General features: G+C 36.9%; 1 protein-coding gene across 1 annotated transcript; it reads right to left on the bottom strand.

Annotated features, from left to right (window-relative positions):
* Positions 1-583: 583 nt before the first annotated feature.
* Positions 584-3116, bottom strand: LOC107790989 (pentatricopeptide repeat-containing protein At2g15690, mitochondrial). Its single transcript, XM_016612967.2, is given in 2 exon segments — positions 584-2996; positions 2999-3116. Coding segments are annotated over 2 exon segments (1977 nt in total). The 5' UTR covers positions 3060-3116; the 3' UTR covers positions 584-1080.
* Positions 3117-15910: the final 12794 nt, after the last annotated feature.

Below are 15910 nucleotides of genomic sequence, written 5' to 3'. Positions count from 1 at the left end.
AACAATCATACAGAAGACCTAAAATAAATCAATTTAAACAAATAAATAACAAGAAAAACTGTTAATCTACTAATAAAAAACATAGTTTTTTGAAGCCACCCAATAATTGGTTCACGGATAGTGATTAATGGTACGATATGTTCCCAATGATAATTTTGCAGAAAAGTGTTAACACCGTAGATCTTAGAATGCTTTCTGCCCCTCTTTCAAAGCATTCTCCGGTCCTTTAAACAAACCAAAGATGGGCAGGTTTCTTCATGAGTGATGCACAAAAAGAAACTTATAGCATCTAAAGTCTAAACCAAAAGGAATATCACTGACAAGGGACTATATAGTCCACAGTTAATGTAAGACTTGAATTAGTAATATCAACAGAATTTGGAAAATCTAAACCACCACTTAAAATTGAACGTTTCAGAATCCAATGATAGAATTAAGCATGCAATAAGAAAGTACATCAGAAATAAAGAAATAACATGTAAAATAGAAAAGCCAAATTTCCAGATATTTCGCCTAAGAAGACCATTTTGTCATCCAACTAAAATAAAAAGGTGTTCTATTGCGTTGTACAACTTTTACAGAATAAACGAAATTATTAAATTTATTAATTCAAGATTTCGGATGCCTCACACATGCATGCAAGCTAGTAGTCAATTTGTAAAAAAGTTACATCTCTGAGTTTCATGAAACAATAATATAACTCAACTAAAGCATTTTCCTGCCAAGTGAGAACCAGAAGACACCGTGAAAATATTGTGCAGATACAAATGGAATATTAAACAGAGACTGGCATTTCACTGATTAATCTCTTAAACACAAAGATACAAACTACTATTAGGAGTCTTTGGTATCCACAAGAGAGCAAGCAATCCATAAATTGCAAGATATGGTGATATTTGGCATTGTAATTATCAAAACATGCAAGTTGTTGGTGATTTGAGATGATCCTGAACAGTGTCATAACAGATCTATAAGGATCTCAGCATCATACTCATTCCAGCATGCAGACTCTTGATGATTTCTTGATGATCCTAAGAATTGAGGCAGCCAGTCTACAAATACTGATTTAGCCACCGTTATTCACCAATAATCACCACAAGAACATTTGCCATCCTTGAAATGATGAAACCGTTTGTTGTCCCTGACAATTAACTCTCGCCCAACAATCCTTGACATAATCTTGATAGCATTGTGACAATCACCACACACGCGGAGATTCTTTATAATGCGCAAAGGGGTTCTAGCAGGTGTGCTAATCAGACCATATGCAATGGCTAAACGCTCACTGTGGTATAGCAAAGCCTGTTCCTTAGCTTCCTGATCAATATCATGAAGAACATATCTGGTATCAGGCACATAAGCTTGTTCTTTCATTGCAGCCCTCAACTTCTCATCATCCTTATATAGGGTTGGATTACGAGACTCAGCTACTCTATTTCTTCCCTCAAGCATATTAATTGCTAACTGCTTCTTCGGTGGCGGAGTGGGAATCTTATTAGCAACAGCCTTAGAAGGATCAAGACCAACCATCAACTCCTCAGCTCGGTCCTCAAGATCAATATCGCCGTGTATACGAGCATAATTCATTAATGCTTCCCAGACAGCTGCTGTTGGTTCAAATGGGAGCTTAGTGATATAATCCTCTGCCTCAGCAAGATGTCCACATTTTCCTAGAACACCCATAAGTCCCAAGTATTGCTCCACCTGTGGAGCAATTCCATACTCACTCTTCATCGACCCAAAATGCATGAAAGCCTCATCAATGGCGTCCGCACTGGCACAAGCCTCGAAAATGTAAAGAAAAGTTTCCTCGCTTGGCTTCATTCCCAACTCCCTCATCTGATCATACAATGTCAACCCATCATCCCCCAATCCATTCAGTGCATATCCATTTATCATCAAATGCCACGAGTCCATATCTCTATCACGCATATGATCAAAAACCCTGCGCGCATCTATCATACTTCCACACTTGGAATACATATTAATAACTTTATTGTTCAAACGAAGATCACTCCTGAACTTTGATCTCAAAAAGTAATCATGCACCTTTTTAGCATCTTCAAGTTTCTTCGAGTTCGCACATAACTCAAAGAGCATCTCAAAACATTGCGCATCACCGACTACTCCCTGCTCCATATGTTCAATAACCTCCTTAACTTTACCCTCTCGGCACAAGCTGATTAAATCAACAGTAGGCGGAGGAACACTTGGCACTTGATTCTGAAGAACCTGAGCTTGGTTCTGAGATTGATTATTTATCGGAAACCCACTTCCTGGCTGGACGCTCTGTGCCTGAGGAAGTTGACCTGAGCTTAATCTTGGCGTGTAATTTTGATTACTCCACTGATTACCAGAACCAGGCTGTGGATAATTCTGATTCCTATCAGGGTGCTGTGTGCGTTCCAGATTCTGATATCCGCCTTGTGGATAACTTGGAGCTGCACTAGGGTTACCTTGTTCTCTGAAGCCTTGATTTTGATTATTCCATTGGTTAACATATCCAGGAGGCAGGTTATTTCGAGGCTCACCGGGGTTTGGCCTATATTGAATGTTCTGATTTTGAACATTAGGGCTTATATTATGCCTGTCACTAATGTTTGGACGCTGAGAAAGGTTCTGATTCTGAAAACCTTGGCTATATCCTTGACCAGGATTGGCATATCCTTGACCGGGATTAACATTTCCATAGTTAGGATAACCTTGATTAACCTGATTAGGATTTTGAGTTTGATATTGAGGATACGACATATTCATATGATTATTATTCGGATAATTCTGGGTTTGATTATTCCACTGTTGAGCAGGGCTTGCAAAATCCCTGTTTTGCGGAACCCTAGGTGAATCAGAGGGGTATGGGGGAATTTGTTGAGCATCGTTTGGTGCTGCGAATGTTGATAGGGTTTTCAGAGGTACTGATAAGAGCGGGGAGTTTAAGGTTAGGGTTTTAGGGAATTTGAGGTCGGAAATAGAGTGCGAAGATGTGTAAATAAACGTACCTTGTGAGAGGAAGTGGAAATGGAGATTCGAGCTCTGCGAATCGCCATTAGAGAAGCCATTTTGCACCACTGAGAAAAGAAAAAAAATCAAGCAAAAAAACCCTTTGTTAAACCCTAGCGTGGGAGTCTTGTTTGTAATCTGGACTTTTTTGTTTGTAGTTGGGCTCGCAATCCGGGCTATGGGTCGGATCTTAGTGTGAACCGAAATTTTGTGACCATTAGATTCATTTGATTTTGATTTTCTTTTTCTTTTTCTTTTTCTTTTTTGAAAATAAACTGTGTTTTGGGTTTATTCTCGACCAAATTAAACAATCAGGTAAACAGTTCGAGTTAAAATTTTAGAAGTAGAAAACATACTGAAAACACAGTATCACAAAAATGTGTAATCGTTATAAGAAAATAGATGTTACTATTAAGCTAATAAAACGATGAATTAACCATAAGATTTACAAGGTTCAAATAAAAGAAGAACTCCCCAACTAATACTAAGCGGGACATAAGAACTGTAAAGTTAAAAAGAAAGGCGAAAAAAAATTTCAAGTATAAATAATATTTGAAAATTAGAGTTGTGTTTGAACATGAATATAATTTTGGATTGTTTTTAAATTTTTGTGAGTTATCTGAGTGAAAATTTTGAAAACAGTTTTTTGGAATTTTTTTAATTTTCGAAGAATTCCAAAATTCATCTTCAAATAAAAATTAAAAATTTTATGGCCAAACACTGATTTCGAAAAAAGTAAAAAAAATTCAAAAAAAAAATAAAAAAATTCTTATGTACAAACGGGCTCTAAATAAAGCTCTTCCTACTATGAGATACCAAACGTCTCCTCGCTCGCTTTCTTTTCAGCAGATTCAACACCTACTACATTTTGCAATTTTGTACTGTGTACATGCAATGTACATATGTGAAAATGCATATAAGTTTATGAAGGCATATGACTTTTTGACACAACGAATGGAGCCATTTACAAGATAGGATGTAATATAGTGTACTATTAGTGGGCAGAGATTTCAATGAACTTCTATGCTCCCATTAAAAATTTGGTGGGCGGCCTATTAGTAACAATAGAGCGGACAACTTTGCACATTGTCTTAACTATTGCAACTTAATTGACTTAGGGTTTCGAGGTAGCCGTTTTACATGGACTAATAAACATAGATATGGGTACATAATTTTAGAACGACTTGATCGTATTTTAACAAACTATGATTGGTTAAAAATCTATCCCGAGGCAACAGTACAACACTTGCCTAGAACCTATTCCGATCATTGCCTTCTTCTACTCACTTTAGAATATAGACATCCTTTTACCAAGAAGATTTTTCGTTTTGAAACTATGTGGACTTCACAACCCGAGTTTCACCAATTAGTTCATCAAGCCTGGGCAAATAACTCAACTCTCGTAATACCACAAAACTCTTTAAAGAGGTAGTCATTCGCTAGAATAAACACACTTTTGGTAATATCTTCCAACGTAAGCGTAAGATATTGGCTAGACTCTCAGGCATCCAATCACCAGTTCATTATCCTACAAGTACCTTCCTTCAAAACCTAGAGAGTCAATTAACTAATGATTATAGTAACATCCTTCGACTAGAAAAAGATTTTTGGAAATTGAAATCCCGTATAGCTTGGCTCAATGATGGTGACTCTAACACTAAATTTTTCCATATGTCTACACTTCAAAGACGAAGGATTTTCATATGCTGTATGGATTATTCAGGACAAATACATGAGTATTCATTGGCGCTATAAGTGCAAGTGTGCTTCTACGAATATATCAACAGAACATCATTTCACAGCAATATAATGCATTACTGTTTAGGCACACCTTATTACTTTTGTTGCTGTAGTTTTGAACATATTGACTGTTTGTTTGTTGTCGTATCAATTCCCAGTGGTATTAGCATGTTACCATGATCATTCTGGGGGTTGGTAGACAAATTACAACAACAATATTTCAACAAGGCAGCATTCAGTTTCCAAGAGGTGCAAAAAATTGGAAGATATCCTTACTTTGTTATACATAGCTTCAGCACTGATAAGATGATAGGCTTTCTCATCGATCTGTTATTCTTACTCTAACATCTGAAGAATCATTTGAAGCTTGAAATTCTATGCTTTACAACAAGTTCAACGCTGTAATCTAAGTTATTCAGCACCACATTAAGGATATCCTACAAGCAATGCTTTACGACATGTGGATTAATACATACAAACTACATTGGATTGTAACAAATGGCGCCTGGTGAGAGCATTGTTGGTGCTATATGGAATTATTTGCAATGTGGATTCATTGTCGTGGGCAACAATTGGATGTTTCAAATTATTAGCTTTGTACTTTTCATTTATCATTATGCTACTGCTACATTATATTTGGTAGCAATAGCCATTGGTTTTGTTTTATTATTTTTACTTGGACAGTGTGTACCTTTGACCCAGTTTGGGACTTATTATATAAAATAACTATTAGGTGAATAACCTAGTAGTATATTAAAAAAAGAAAAAAAAGAAAAAAACGAAGAAAAAATAGGATAACTTCTCTAAAAGACACCGTTGGTAATTGGTGCTTTAACCCCGCTGAGATCCACCAACAAATCTTTGTTTACTACCAAAATTCTTTTTACTACGGAGCACATAGAATCCTTTCACTTACATCAAGACTCAAATTCCAGCCTACTTAGTAATGTTGATTTCCAAACCTAGCAAGAAGTAGGCTCTAAGGTCAAACAGTTTTGTCACCAAATTTTCTTAGCTAAGGTGATTCCTCCTGACCTCAATCGTACGTATCTTTGCCTAATACCTAAAGTCAAGCATGTGCATACCATCTAACAATACCGCCCTATTAGCTTGTGTAACACTATTTACAAGCTTATCACCAAGATTATTGCTAATAGACTTAAGCCTATAATTTCTAAAATAATCGAACCAACCCAAACTAGTTTCCAACAGGGAAAGGGGAGAGGGTTTGAGATAATGCTATAATAGTTCAAGAAACTCTTACACACTTTCAAAAAATGAAAGGAAAAACTAGTAACATGCTTTTAAAATTGGATCTTGAAAAAGTTTTTGATCGCCTAGAATGGTCCTTTATCCGAAAAACTCTTCTATACTTCAATATTCCATCTTCTATAATCAATTTAATCATGTCCTATATTACTACTACTTCTACTTCTATTCCAATAAATGGAACCTGTACTTCCTATTTTAACCCCTCTTGAGGCATTCGTCAGGGGGATCCTTTGTCACCTTACCTCTTCATAATGTGTATGGAAATGTTCTCGCATAGTATTACTATATCAGTGGACTATCTCAACTGGCAACCTATTCGTCTTTCAAAAACTGGCCCCAAACTTTCACATCTATTCTTTACAGACGACATAATACTGCTTTCTAAGATCACTACCAAAAGTTGTCATGCTATTACAGATGTAATAGACCACTTTACTAAGCATTTTGATCAAAAAATAAATTTCTAAAATCCAAAATCTTTTTCTCAAAAAATTGCTCACAAACTAATAAGAACTTTATTCTTCAATCATTCCCAATCAAGGAACTCTTTTGGTAAATATTTGGGCTTTCCTATATTTCATTCCCGTCCCAAAATGAGTGACTTTCAATTCCTATTGGATAACTTTAAAAATAGGTTAGCTGGTGGAAAACAAAATTCATGACCATGGCGGGGAGAACTACTCTCATCAAATCAACCCTGAATACGCTCCCCAACCATGTTATGCAATACATCCATATTCTAACAAGTATCATTAATAAAATAGAATAGTACCAACGCAATTTCCTTTGGGGTACAACTGCTACAAGGAAAAAATTACATCTCTTACAATGGAAGCAGATTACAACCTTGACAGATAGGGGAGGATTGAATATTCAAACACTTAGAACTAAGAAAAATGCTTTGCTTGCTAGCCTGGCTTGGCAGGTTTTTCAAACCCCTCATTCTCTATGGGTGATGCTAGGTTAGAAACCCGTATTTTAGTCGTTTATTGCACTCTAATTCACTGCACTTTACTTATGATGAGCTTTAATTAATAATATTTTACACTTATTGTGTGTTTTATACCGTGTAGGAATGATTTCGGGTTATTTAGATATTGCAGAGCAAATTTGAGCTATTTGGAGCTTTGAAGTCTCAGTAGAAGCCCAAGGGATTAAATCGGGATCGCGTTCGGGGGTCGAGTACCAAGTTTGGATGTCAAAAATTGGAGAAACGAACTTACTATAAGAAAACTACAGGCATGGCTATGCAAAATGTGCCCGGAATGTGTTTTCCAAATTGTTCTGGAATTTTTCACAAGCGTGCCGCATGGGGCGGCGCGGCATGCAGCGCGGTAGTGCAAAAATGTTAGAGTATATTTTCAATTCCGCTAAAAAGGGTATTTTTCGTCCGGGATTTATTTGGGGGATAGTTAAAGACATGGGAAAATACCATTTCTAGAAATTTGGACATACTTTAGACCTAGGGAAGCTAAGGAGAAGGGGGAGAAGAAATAGCACAAGGATTTCATCCTTCCTTCCTCACTCAAGATCCAGATTTGGATTGTATTTATATTTTTCTCTACTTTTATTTTATTTGTGAAGAACTTCTCCATGTCTATGGAGTAAATCTTTTTGGGTTTTGATGAATTTGGTGTATTGATGATTGTTTTGTAGGATTGCGTAGAGGTGTTCATAACATGCAGCGGAAGACAATAACAATCCTAGGCAGAACTTTTCGTGTTTAAAATTTATTTATATGTCAAAGATAGGATCTAAGACGTACCTGGTGAAGAGAGTCTCGTTTTAAATTTCTTCGATAGTGCGAAACCTCTATGCGTATCCACATCGAGACTGATCCTTGCTATCAACTCTTTGATCAATGAAATCCCGCTAACAAATTGAATGAAAATATTGTGTTGAAATTTTTCTCAAAAAACTCAACTCAAAGGTAGAAGAACAAGAAATAATTTTCTTGTACTAGTATTTTCTATCTTGGCTTTGTATTGCACTATTACTTTCTCAAAGCAATTTTCTTCTCAAGAATAACTCTCTTGGTTTTTACATGACTTTACAATATGTATAAGATCTATATCTCCCTAATTCTTAATTAGGACTCACACATATATATACACATAATTTCCATTGGAAAATACAAATCACATGCCTTATGGTAAATATTTAAAAAATATGTAACTCATTTATGGAATTCAATTCTAAATTGAATTCTACAACTTAGTTAATATTTTAAAATAAAAACATGTAACTCATTTATGGAATTCAATTCTAAATTGAATTCTACAAATTAGTCAACATTTTAAAATAAAGACATGTAACTCATTTATGGAATTCAATTCTAAATTGAATTCTACAACTTAGTCAACATTTTAAAATAAAAACATGTAACTCATTTATGGAATTCAATTCTAAATTGAATTCTACAATTTAGTCATACTTTTAAAATAAAAACATGTAACTCATTTATGGAATTCATATACACAAATATTAATTATAATTACCAAGTACATATATATATATATATCAACCAAGAGATGTAATTTAATTTTCTTATTTAAAATAGAAAACTTCAACTTGTCCATAATATTAATTATATCCTATGTGCTAGCAAAGAATATAATAATATTTTATTTGGACTAATAACTAAATTTATTTGACTAATTAAATTATTTAATTTAATTTTCAAATAATAAAGTAATTAATCCTTTAGCAAAGATCAGAACACTCGTTAGTGTGTGACCCCATAGATTCAATACTATACCGGTAGTAAATTGATCACATCAATATACTAATCAAGGGTGGCATCTAGCAACACTCCTTAACGACCGGATAGCATGAAGTATACAATTTACTCTCAAGAACCTGTAGAAGAATAATGTATTAATTCCTTCTGTCCTTATAGCTCTGGGTCACCCTAGGATATGGTTCAACTGTCAAATCCTAATAGGCGACCGACTATGTGTTCATGTCAAAAATAATCGACCATTGAATGACCTAAGAAACTCTTTTCTTCTTTCATTCAATCGCCCTGGCCAAGGTCTTAATTTGGTCGGTTATAATTTATGACAACATGGAGCTTAAACTCATTACCAAGAGTTGACAGATTCCATCTTGATCAATCACTAATTCTACAAGTATTTAATCGTACCCAATATCCTTTCAACTATCGCCCTAGTGCCATAGATGTCTAGTATCATAGCACAATAAATAACTTGTCAATTACTATGATGATATCAGGTCAAAGGAAACTCTTACATTACATTCTTCAAGAGAATATCATATTGACAGTTTATGGTAATTCTAACCATTAGGAATTAATCAATGAATCGATTCAGTGATCATATCTCTATATGCATCATCTATTTATGTTATTTAGTTAATGAGATCAACTAATCTTTATCCCATAAAGACGATCACATAAATATTGATCTAACCGGATTACTAAAGTCCAAATTAATAATCCTACGATCAAGAACAAAATTTAGGTTAAATTATAAGAGACTTTACTCTCATTATCATGATTCCATCATGATGACAAGTCTCAAAATTTAATCAAAGACCTTATTAAATTAATCAAATAATTAATAATAATTATGATAAATGAATATCAAATGCCATATATATTTTTATATCAAATAACATTCACCAACATATGTTCATGTCATCAAATATGAGATTGGATCTAGGGCATATATAATATATCCCTAACAATATCCCACTTGCACTAGAGCCAATTGCTCTTGTACTTCATTCCCAATTTCCACTTGTGCTTGTCAAACTCCTTTGCTCCAAGAGCTTTAGTGAATGGGTCTGCAGCATTTTCCTTTCCATCAACCTTTTGAATCTCGACGTCTCCACATTCAATTATCTCTCTTATCAAGTGATACCGTAGCAGGACGTGTTTGGATTTTTGGTGTGATCTTGGTTCTTTTGCTTGAGCAATGGCTCCAGTATTGTCACACGATAATGGAACCACACCTTCTATTGAAGGAACCACACCAAATTCAGTTAAGAACTTTTTCATCCATATAGCTTCCTTAGCAGCTTCACTAGCTGCTATATATTCTGCTTCAGTCACTGAATCAGCTATTGTAGCTTGTTTGGAACTTTTCCAACTCACTGCACCATCATTTAAGGTGAATACATAACCAGAAATAGATTTGCTATCATATCTATCTAAAGAGAAACTTGCATCAGTATAACATTCAAGTTTCAACTCAGAATCTCCATAAATGAGGAATTGGTCTTTAGTCCTTCTTAAGTACTTAAGAATGGTCTTCACCACCTTCCAATGTTCCTCACCAGGATTTGCCTGATATCGGCTAGTCACTCCAAGTGCATAAGCCACATCATGACGTGTACATGTCGTGGTATACATGATAGCTCCTACTGTACTAGCGTATGGGATCCTACTCATGCGTTCTCTCTCTTCAGGTGTTTTAGGACAATCCTCCTTGTTGAGAGTAATTCCAGTGTCTATCGGTAAATAGCCTCTTTTAGAATTATCCATGTTATACCTCTTTAAGATGCTATCAATGTATAAGGACTGGGAAAGCCCAAGAAGCTTCCTAGATCTATCTCTATAGATCTTTATTCCCAATATATAAGCTGTTTCTCCCAAGTCTTTCATGGAGAACTGTTCAGATAGCCAAATCTTGGTACTTTGCAATGCCGGTATATCATTTCCTATGAGCAATATATCATCAACATAAAGTATTAAGAATATAATTGTGCTCCCACTAACCTTTTTGTACACACAAGGTTCTTCTTTGCATTTAACAAAATTGAACTTTTCAATTGTCTTGTTAAAGCGAATATTCCAACTTCGAGAAGCTTGCTTTAGTCCATAAATGGATCTTTATAGCTTGCAAATTTTATTATGATCAGACGGAGATGTGAAACCTTCAAGTTGTGTCATGTACACATCCTCTTCTAGCTCACCATTAAGGAAAGTTATTTTCACATCCATTTGACATATTTCATAATCATAGTAGGCTGCTATAGCAAGCAAAATCCAGATTGATTTGAGCATTGTCACGGGAGAGAAAGTCTCGTCATAGTCGACTCCTTCTTTCTGACGATATCCCTTGGCAACAAGACGGGCTTTGTAGGTCTCCACCTTTCCGTCTGCTCCAATTTTTTTCTTAAAAACCCATTTACAACCTATAGGTTTTATATCCTTTGAATGTTCAACTAAAGTCTATACTTTATTTTCCTTCACGGATTCCATTTCGGATTCCATGGCCTTTTGCCATTTCTCATAATCAGAACTTTGTATTGCCTCTTCATAGGTCTTAGGGTCATCATCATTATGATCAACCTCATTTGATACATCATCATGTACCATTAGATTTAATCTAGTTGGTACATGACGTTCTCGTGTAGACCTTCTAAGAGGTGCTTGTACAACTTATTCACCTTGTGCTGGATTTGGTTGTTGTTCAATTTGGTTTGAATTGGTTCATTAACCTGTTCTTAAACTACATTTAGTTCTTGAACTTCAACCGTTAAAGATGAAAACTTCATTGTCAACTTCAAAACATCCAATAAAGGTTCTTCAACTTGTGTCTCATGATCTTGATTTTGTGTTGATTCATTAGTTTCTTGAACTTCATCAAGTTCTATTTCTCCACTATAATTTCCTTCCAAAAGAAATTCCCTTTCCAAAAAGGTTGCTCCTCTAGCCACAAACACTTTATAGTCAGAAGGGTGATAAAAATAATATCCCATTGTTTCTTTGGGATACCCAATGAACCTACACTTATCAGATCTTGAGTTAAGTTTATCAGATTGAAGTCTCTTAACATAAGCTGGACAACCCCAAACTTTAATATGCTTAAGATTAGGCTTACGTCCTTTCCATATCTCATATGGTGTTGTAGAGACTGACTTAGTGGGAACTTTATTAAGTAAGTATGTTGCTGCTTCCAAAGCATATCCCCATAAATTTATTGGAAGATCAGTGAACCCCATCATAGATCTCACCATATCTAATAAGGTTCGATTTCTCCTTTCAGACATTTTGAGAGTAATAGCTCCGATCTATTATTTACTGCTTCTCCTATATCTATTTCTACTATTGTGACTTGCCGAGAGGTTTTGTTTTGGTTTTTGAAATGTTTTGGGACACTCAGTCCCTAAATGGAAGTTTAAGCCTTAAGATTTGGACCGTAGTCGGAACTATGTGAAGACGACTCCGGAATGGAATTACGTCGGTTCCGTTAGCTCCGTTAAGTGATTTTGGACTTCGAGGTGTGTCCAGATTGTATTTTGGAGGTCCGTAGTTATTTAGGTTTGAAATGGCGAAAGTAGAATTTTTGGAGATTTTGACCGATAGTGGACTTTTTGATTGTAATGAACCGACCGGTCATTTTGAAAATTTGCACTTCACTTGGTTGTTTGAGGGCATGAGTAGATCCATATGATGTACTTTGACTTGTATGAATCATCGGTTTTGATTTGTAGGTATTTCGGAATCGAATTGGAAGAAAGAATTTCATTGTTGAAGCTTTAAATTTGGAGAGTTGACTAAGTTTGACTTTTTAGTATTTGACCTCGGATTGGAATTATGATGGTTCCATTAGCTTTGTTAGGTATTTTGGAATTAGGAGTGCGTCGGAATGTGATTTGGAGGTCCGTAGTGGAATTAGGCTTGAATTGGCGAAAGTTGGAATTTTGGCGATTTCGGTCGGTAGTGGAAATTTGATATCGGGGTTGGAATGGAATTCTAGAAGTTGGAGTAGGTACGTAGTATCATTTGTGATGTGTGTGCAAAATTTAAGGTCATTCGGACGTGGTTTGGTTGGTTTCGGCATCGGTTGTCGAATTTGTAAGTTTAGAAGTTCTTAGGCTTGAATCCGAGGGTAATTTGGTGTTTTGATGTTGTTTTGAGTGATTCGAAGGTTCGACTAAGTTTGTATGGTGTTTTAGGATTGGTTGGTATGTTTGGTTGAGGTCCCGGGGGCCTCGGGTGTATTTCAGGATGAGTTTGAGCTAGTCCGGGCATTTTCGGAACTCAAGTATGGTTCTGGCGCTTGGAATTTCGCGGACCGCAGCAGAATTTCGCGGCCGCACTTGGAATTTTGCGGACCGCATAATTCTGCCACGGCCGCACTCCGGGGAAAATTTTTGCAGATCCGCTGGTTCGACTTCGGAAGCCTATATCTTTTGATCTACAAGGAATTTTGAGATGATTCAAACACGAAAGTTGTAGCCCTTCGTGTCTAGTTTCCAGAAAGTTAAGAAGTCATCATTTGGAAATTTGTAGAGAAAGTTATGGCCAAAATACTGAAGCCTGGCAGTGCAGCCACCAAAAGAGCGGCCGCGCTCAAAATTTCGGGGACCGCAAAGTGGGAGGCCAGAGGTGCACTTTATAAACGGGGTTTAGGGCATTATTTCACAATTTGGATCTAGGGAGCTCGGTTTGTGGCGATTTTTCGTTGGTTTTTCAAGAAATGCATTGGGGTAAGTAATTCTAACTCAAATTTGGTTAATATACATGAATATATCAATGATTTCATCATCTGATTAGTACTTTGAGGTGGAAATTTGGGAAAAATTGTAGAAACTTCATAAAATGAATTTTTGTGATTTGAATGTCAATTCGAAGTCGGATTTGAGTGAAATTAGTATGGTTGGACTCGTGAGTAAAGGGGTATTCGTAATTTGTGACTTTTACCTGATTCTGAGTCGTGGGTCCGGGGGCCGGGTTTGAGCCAATTTTGGGTTTTTGGTCTGAATTGGTAGTTTTTCTTGTGGAATTCATTCCATTAGCATATACTGATGGTATTGTACTGATTGTGAATAGATTAAAAGCATTTGGAGGCCGAGTTGAGAGGCAAGAGCATCGTGGGGTAGAGATTTGATCGGTTTGAGGTAAGCAACGATTGTAAATCTAGTCCTGAGGGTATGAAGCCCCGAATTTCGTATCAGTTTACTATTTTGAGGTGACACACATGCTAGGTGACGGGCGTGTGGATGTGCACCATTGGGGATTGTGACTTGGTCGGTCCCGTAGCAACTGTAAAGTTGTATATTTTGTTGAAACTATATGATACTTATGTATTTTAGAAAGAGTTTCTGTAAATTGGGCTGAATTCCATGTTTGGGCTTTGTGCCAATGCTGTTTGGACCCTTAGGGGCCTTTTCTTACTATCCTCACACTGTTTTCGATTGAAAATCTATACTCAGTCATGGTTATACTTGTTTACTGTATAACTCAGTTTTATTACTCTATTTTGATGCATATAAATGTTGTTTTGGGCTGAATGTCCTGTTTTTACTGAAATGCCCGAGTGGCTTGAGAGCTTTATGACTGAGTGAGGCCAAGGGCCTGATTTGTGAGGATATTTATGGGATCGGGCTGCACGCCGCAGCATGTTCGATATAGGCCGAGGGCCTGAGCGATTTATGCCATGATTTGGCTTGATATAACAGTTGGGCTGAAGGAGCCCCTCCGGAGTCTGTACACACCACCAGTGAGCGCAGGTACCTACTGAGTGCGAGTGCCAAGTGCCGAGTGCTGAGTGACTGGGAGGCATGAGTGATTGCGAGGTATGCCCGAGTGGCATGAGTGATTGTGAGGTATACCCGAGAGGCATGAGTGATTGTGAGGTTTGCCCGAGGGGCTGTATACGAGTGATATTGCCCGAGGGGTTGTTTATGATTTCATCATTTTTTGCTCATCTTTGCATTGAGCCTCTGTTTGAAAATCTGTTGAAAAATATCTTTAAATGATTTTACTGGAAATGGGTTTAAACGAGATGTTTTTATTCAAACCCTGATTTTTAAAGCATGTGGTATTTTACTGAGATTTCATGATATGAACTTTATATGCTTTATTGCTCGTCACTACTACTCAGTCTTTATTTATTGTTGTTACTTACTGAATTGGCGTACTCACGTTACTCCCTGCACCTTGTGTGCAGATCCAGGTATAGCCGGACACGGTAGCAGTTGTTGATTATTCTGGTTGTAGATTTTCTCAGGGATAGCAAGGTAGCTGCTTGACGATCGCAGCCCCTGCTCTTCTCCCTCTTATCTTCCTTTAGTTATATTTAGTTATTTTCCAGGCTATGTCAGTCTCGATATTGTTAGACAAATTATAGTAGATGCTCATGACTAGTGACACCCTGATGTCGGGCTTTTCTTTCCCACTTTTGTTTTGATTTGAACTCCTTTACGAAGGTTTTTATGTTAGATAGCCTTGAAATTTTCTTTGAAATGAAAATATCGGTTTGTTTTGGAAATGAGTCGGCTTGCCTAGTTCCACGATAGGCGCCATCACGACAGGGTTAGTTTGGTTCGTGACATTGATATCGGGCCGGATTCTGATTTCGGACATTGGAGTAGGTCCGTAGAGTTGATTATGACTTGTGTGCAAAATTTGAGGTCAATCGGACGTGGTTTGGTTGGTTTCGGCATCGGTTGTCGAATTTGGAAGTTTCAAGTTTCTTTAAGTTTGAATTGGAGGGTGATTCGTGATTTTAGCATTATTTGATGTGATTTGAGGGCTCGACTAAGTTCGTATGGTGCTTTGGGATTGGTTGGTATATTTGGTTGAGGTTCTGGGGGCCTCGGGCGTGCTTCGGATGCTCATCGGATCATTTTTGGACTTAGGGAGTTGGCAGATTTTCTGGTGTTATTGCAGACATTTTTCTTCATCGCGTTCGCGAGGGAGATCTCGCGATCGCGTAGGTCATCTAAGAGGTCAGCTAAAATTGTTCTTCGCGTTTGCAAAGATGAAGACGTGATCGCGTAAGGTCATCAGGCAGTGCACCGCGAACGCGTGGGCTAGGCTGCGTTCGCGAAGAAGAAGTGAAGCATCAGTGGAGTTTGAGTGTTACTCTTTGCGGTCGCGTGAGGGTAATTGCGATCGTGTAGGTATGAACAACTAATGCAT

This window comes from Nicotiana tabacum, chromosome 19 (genome assembly GCF_000715075.1).
Source record: "Nicotiana tabacum cultivar K326 chromosome 19, ASM71507v2, whole genome shotgun sequence".
Taxonomy (NCBI): Eukaryota; Viridiplantae; Streptophyta; class Magnoliopsida; order Solanales; family Solanaceae; genus Nicotiana; species Nicotiana tabacum.
Note: the sequence above shows the minus strand (reverse complement) of the source record. Positions and strands in the feature narration are given on the sequence as shown.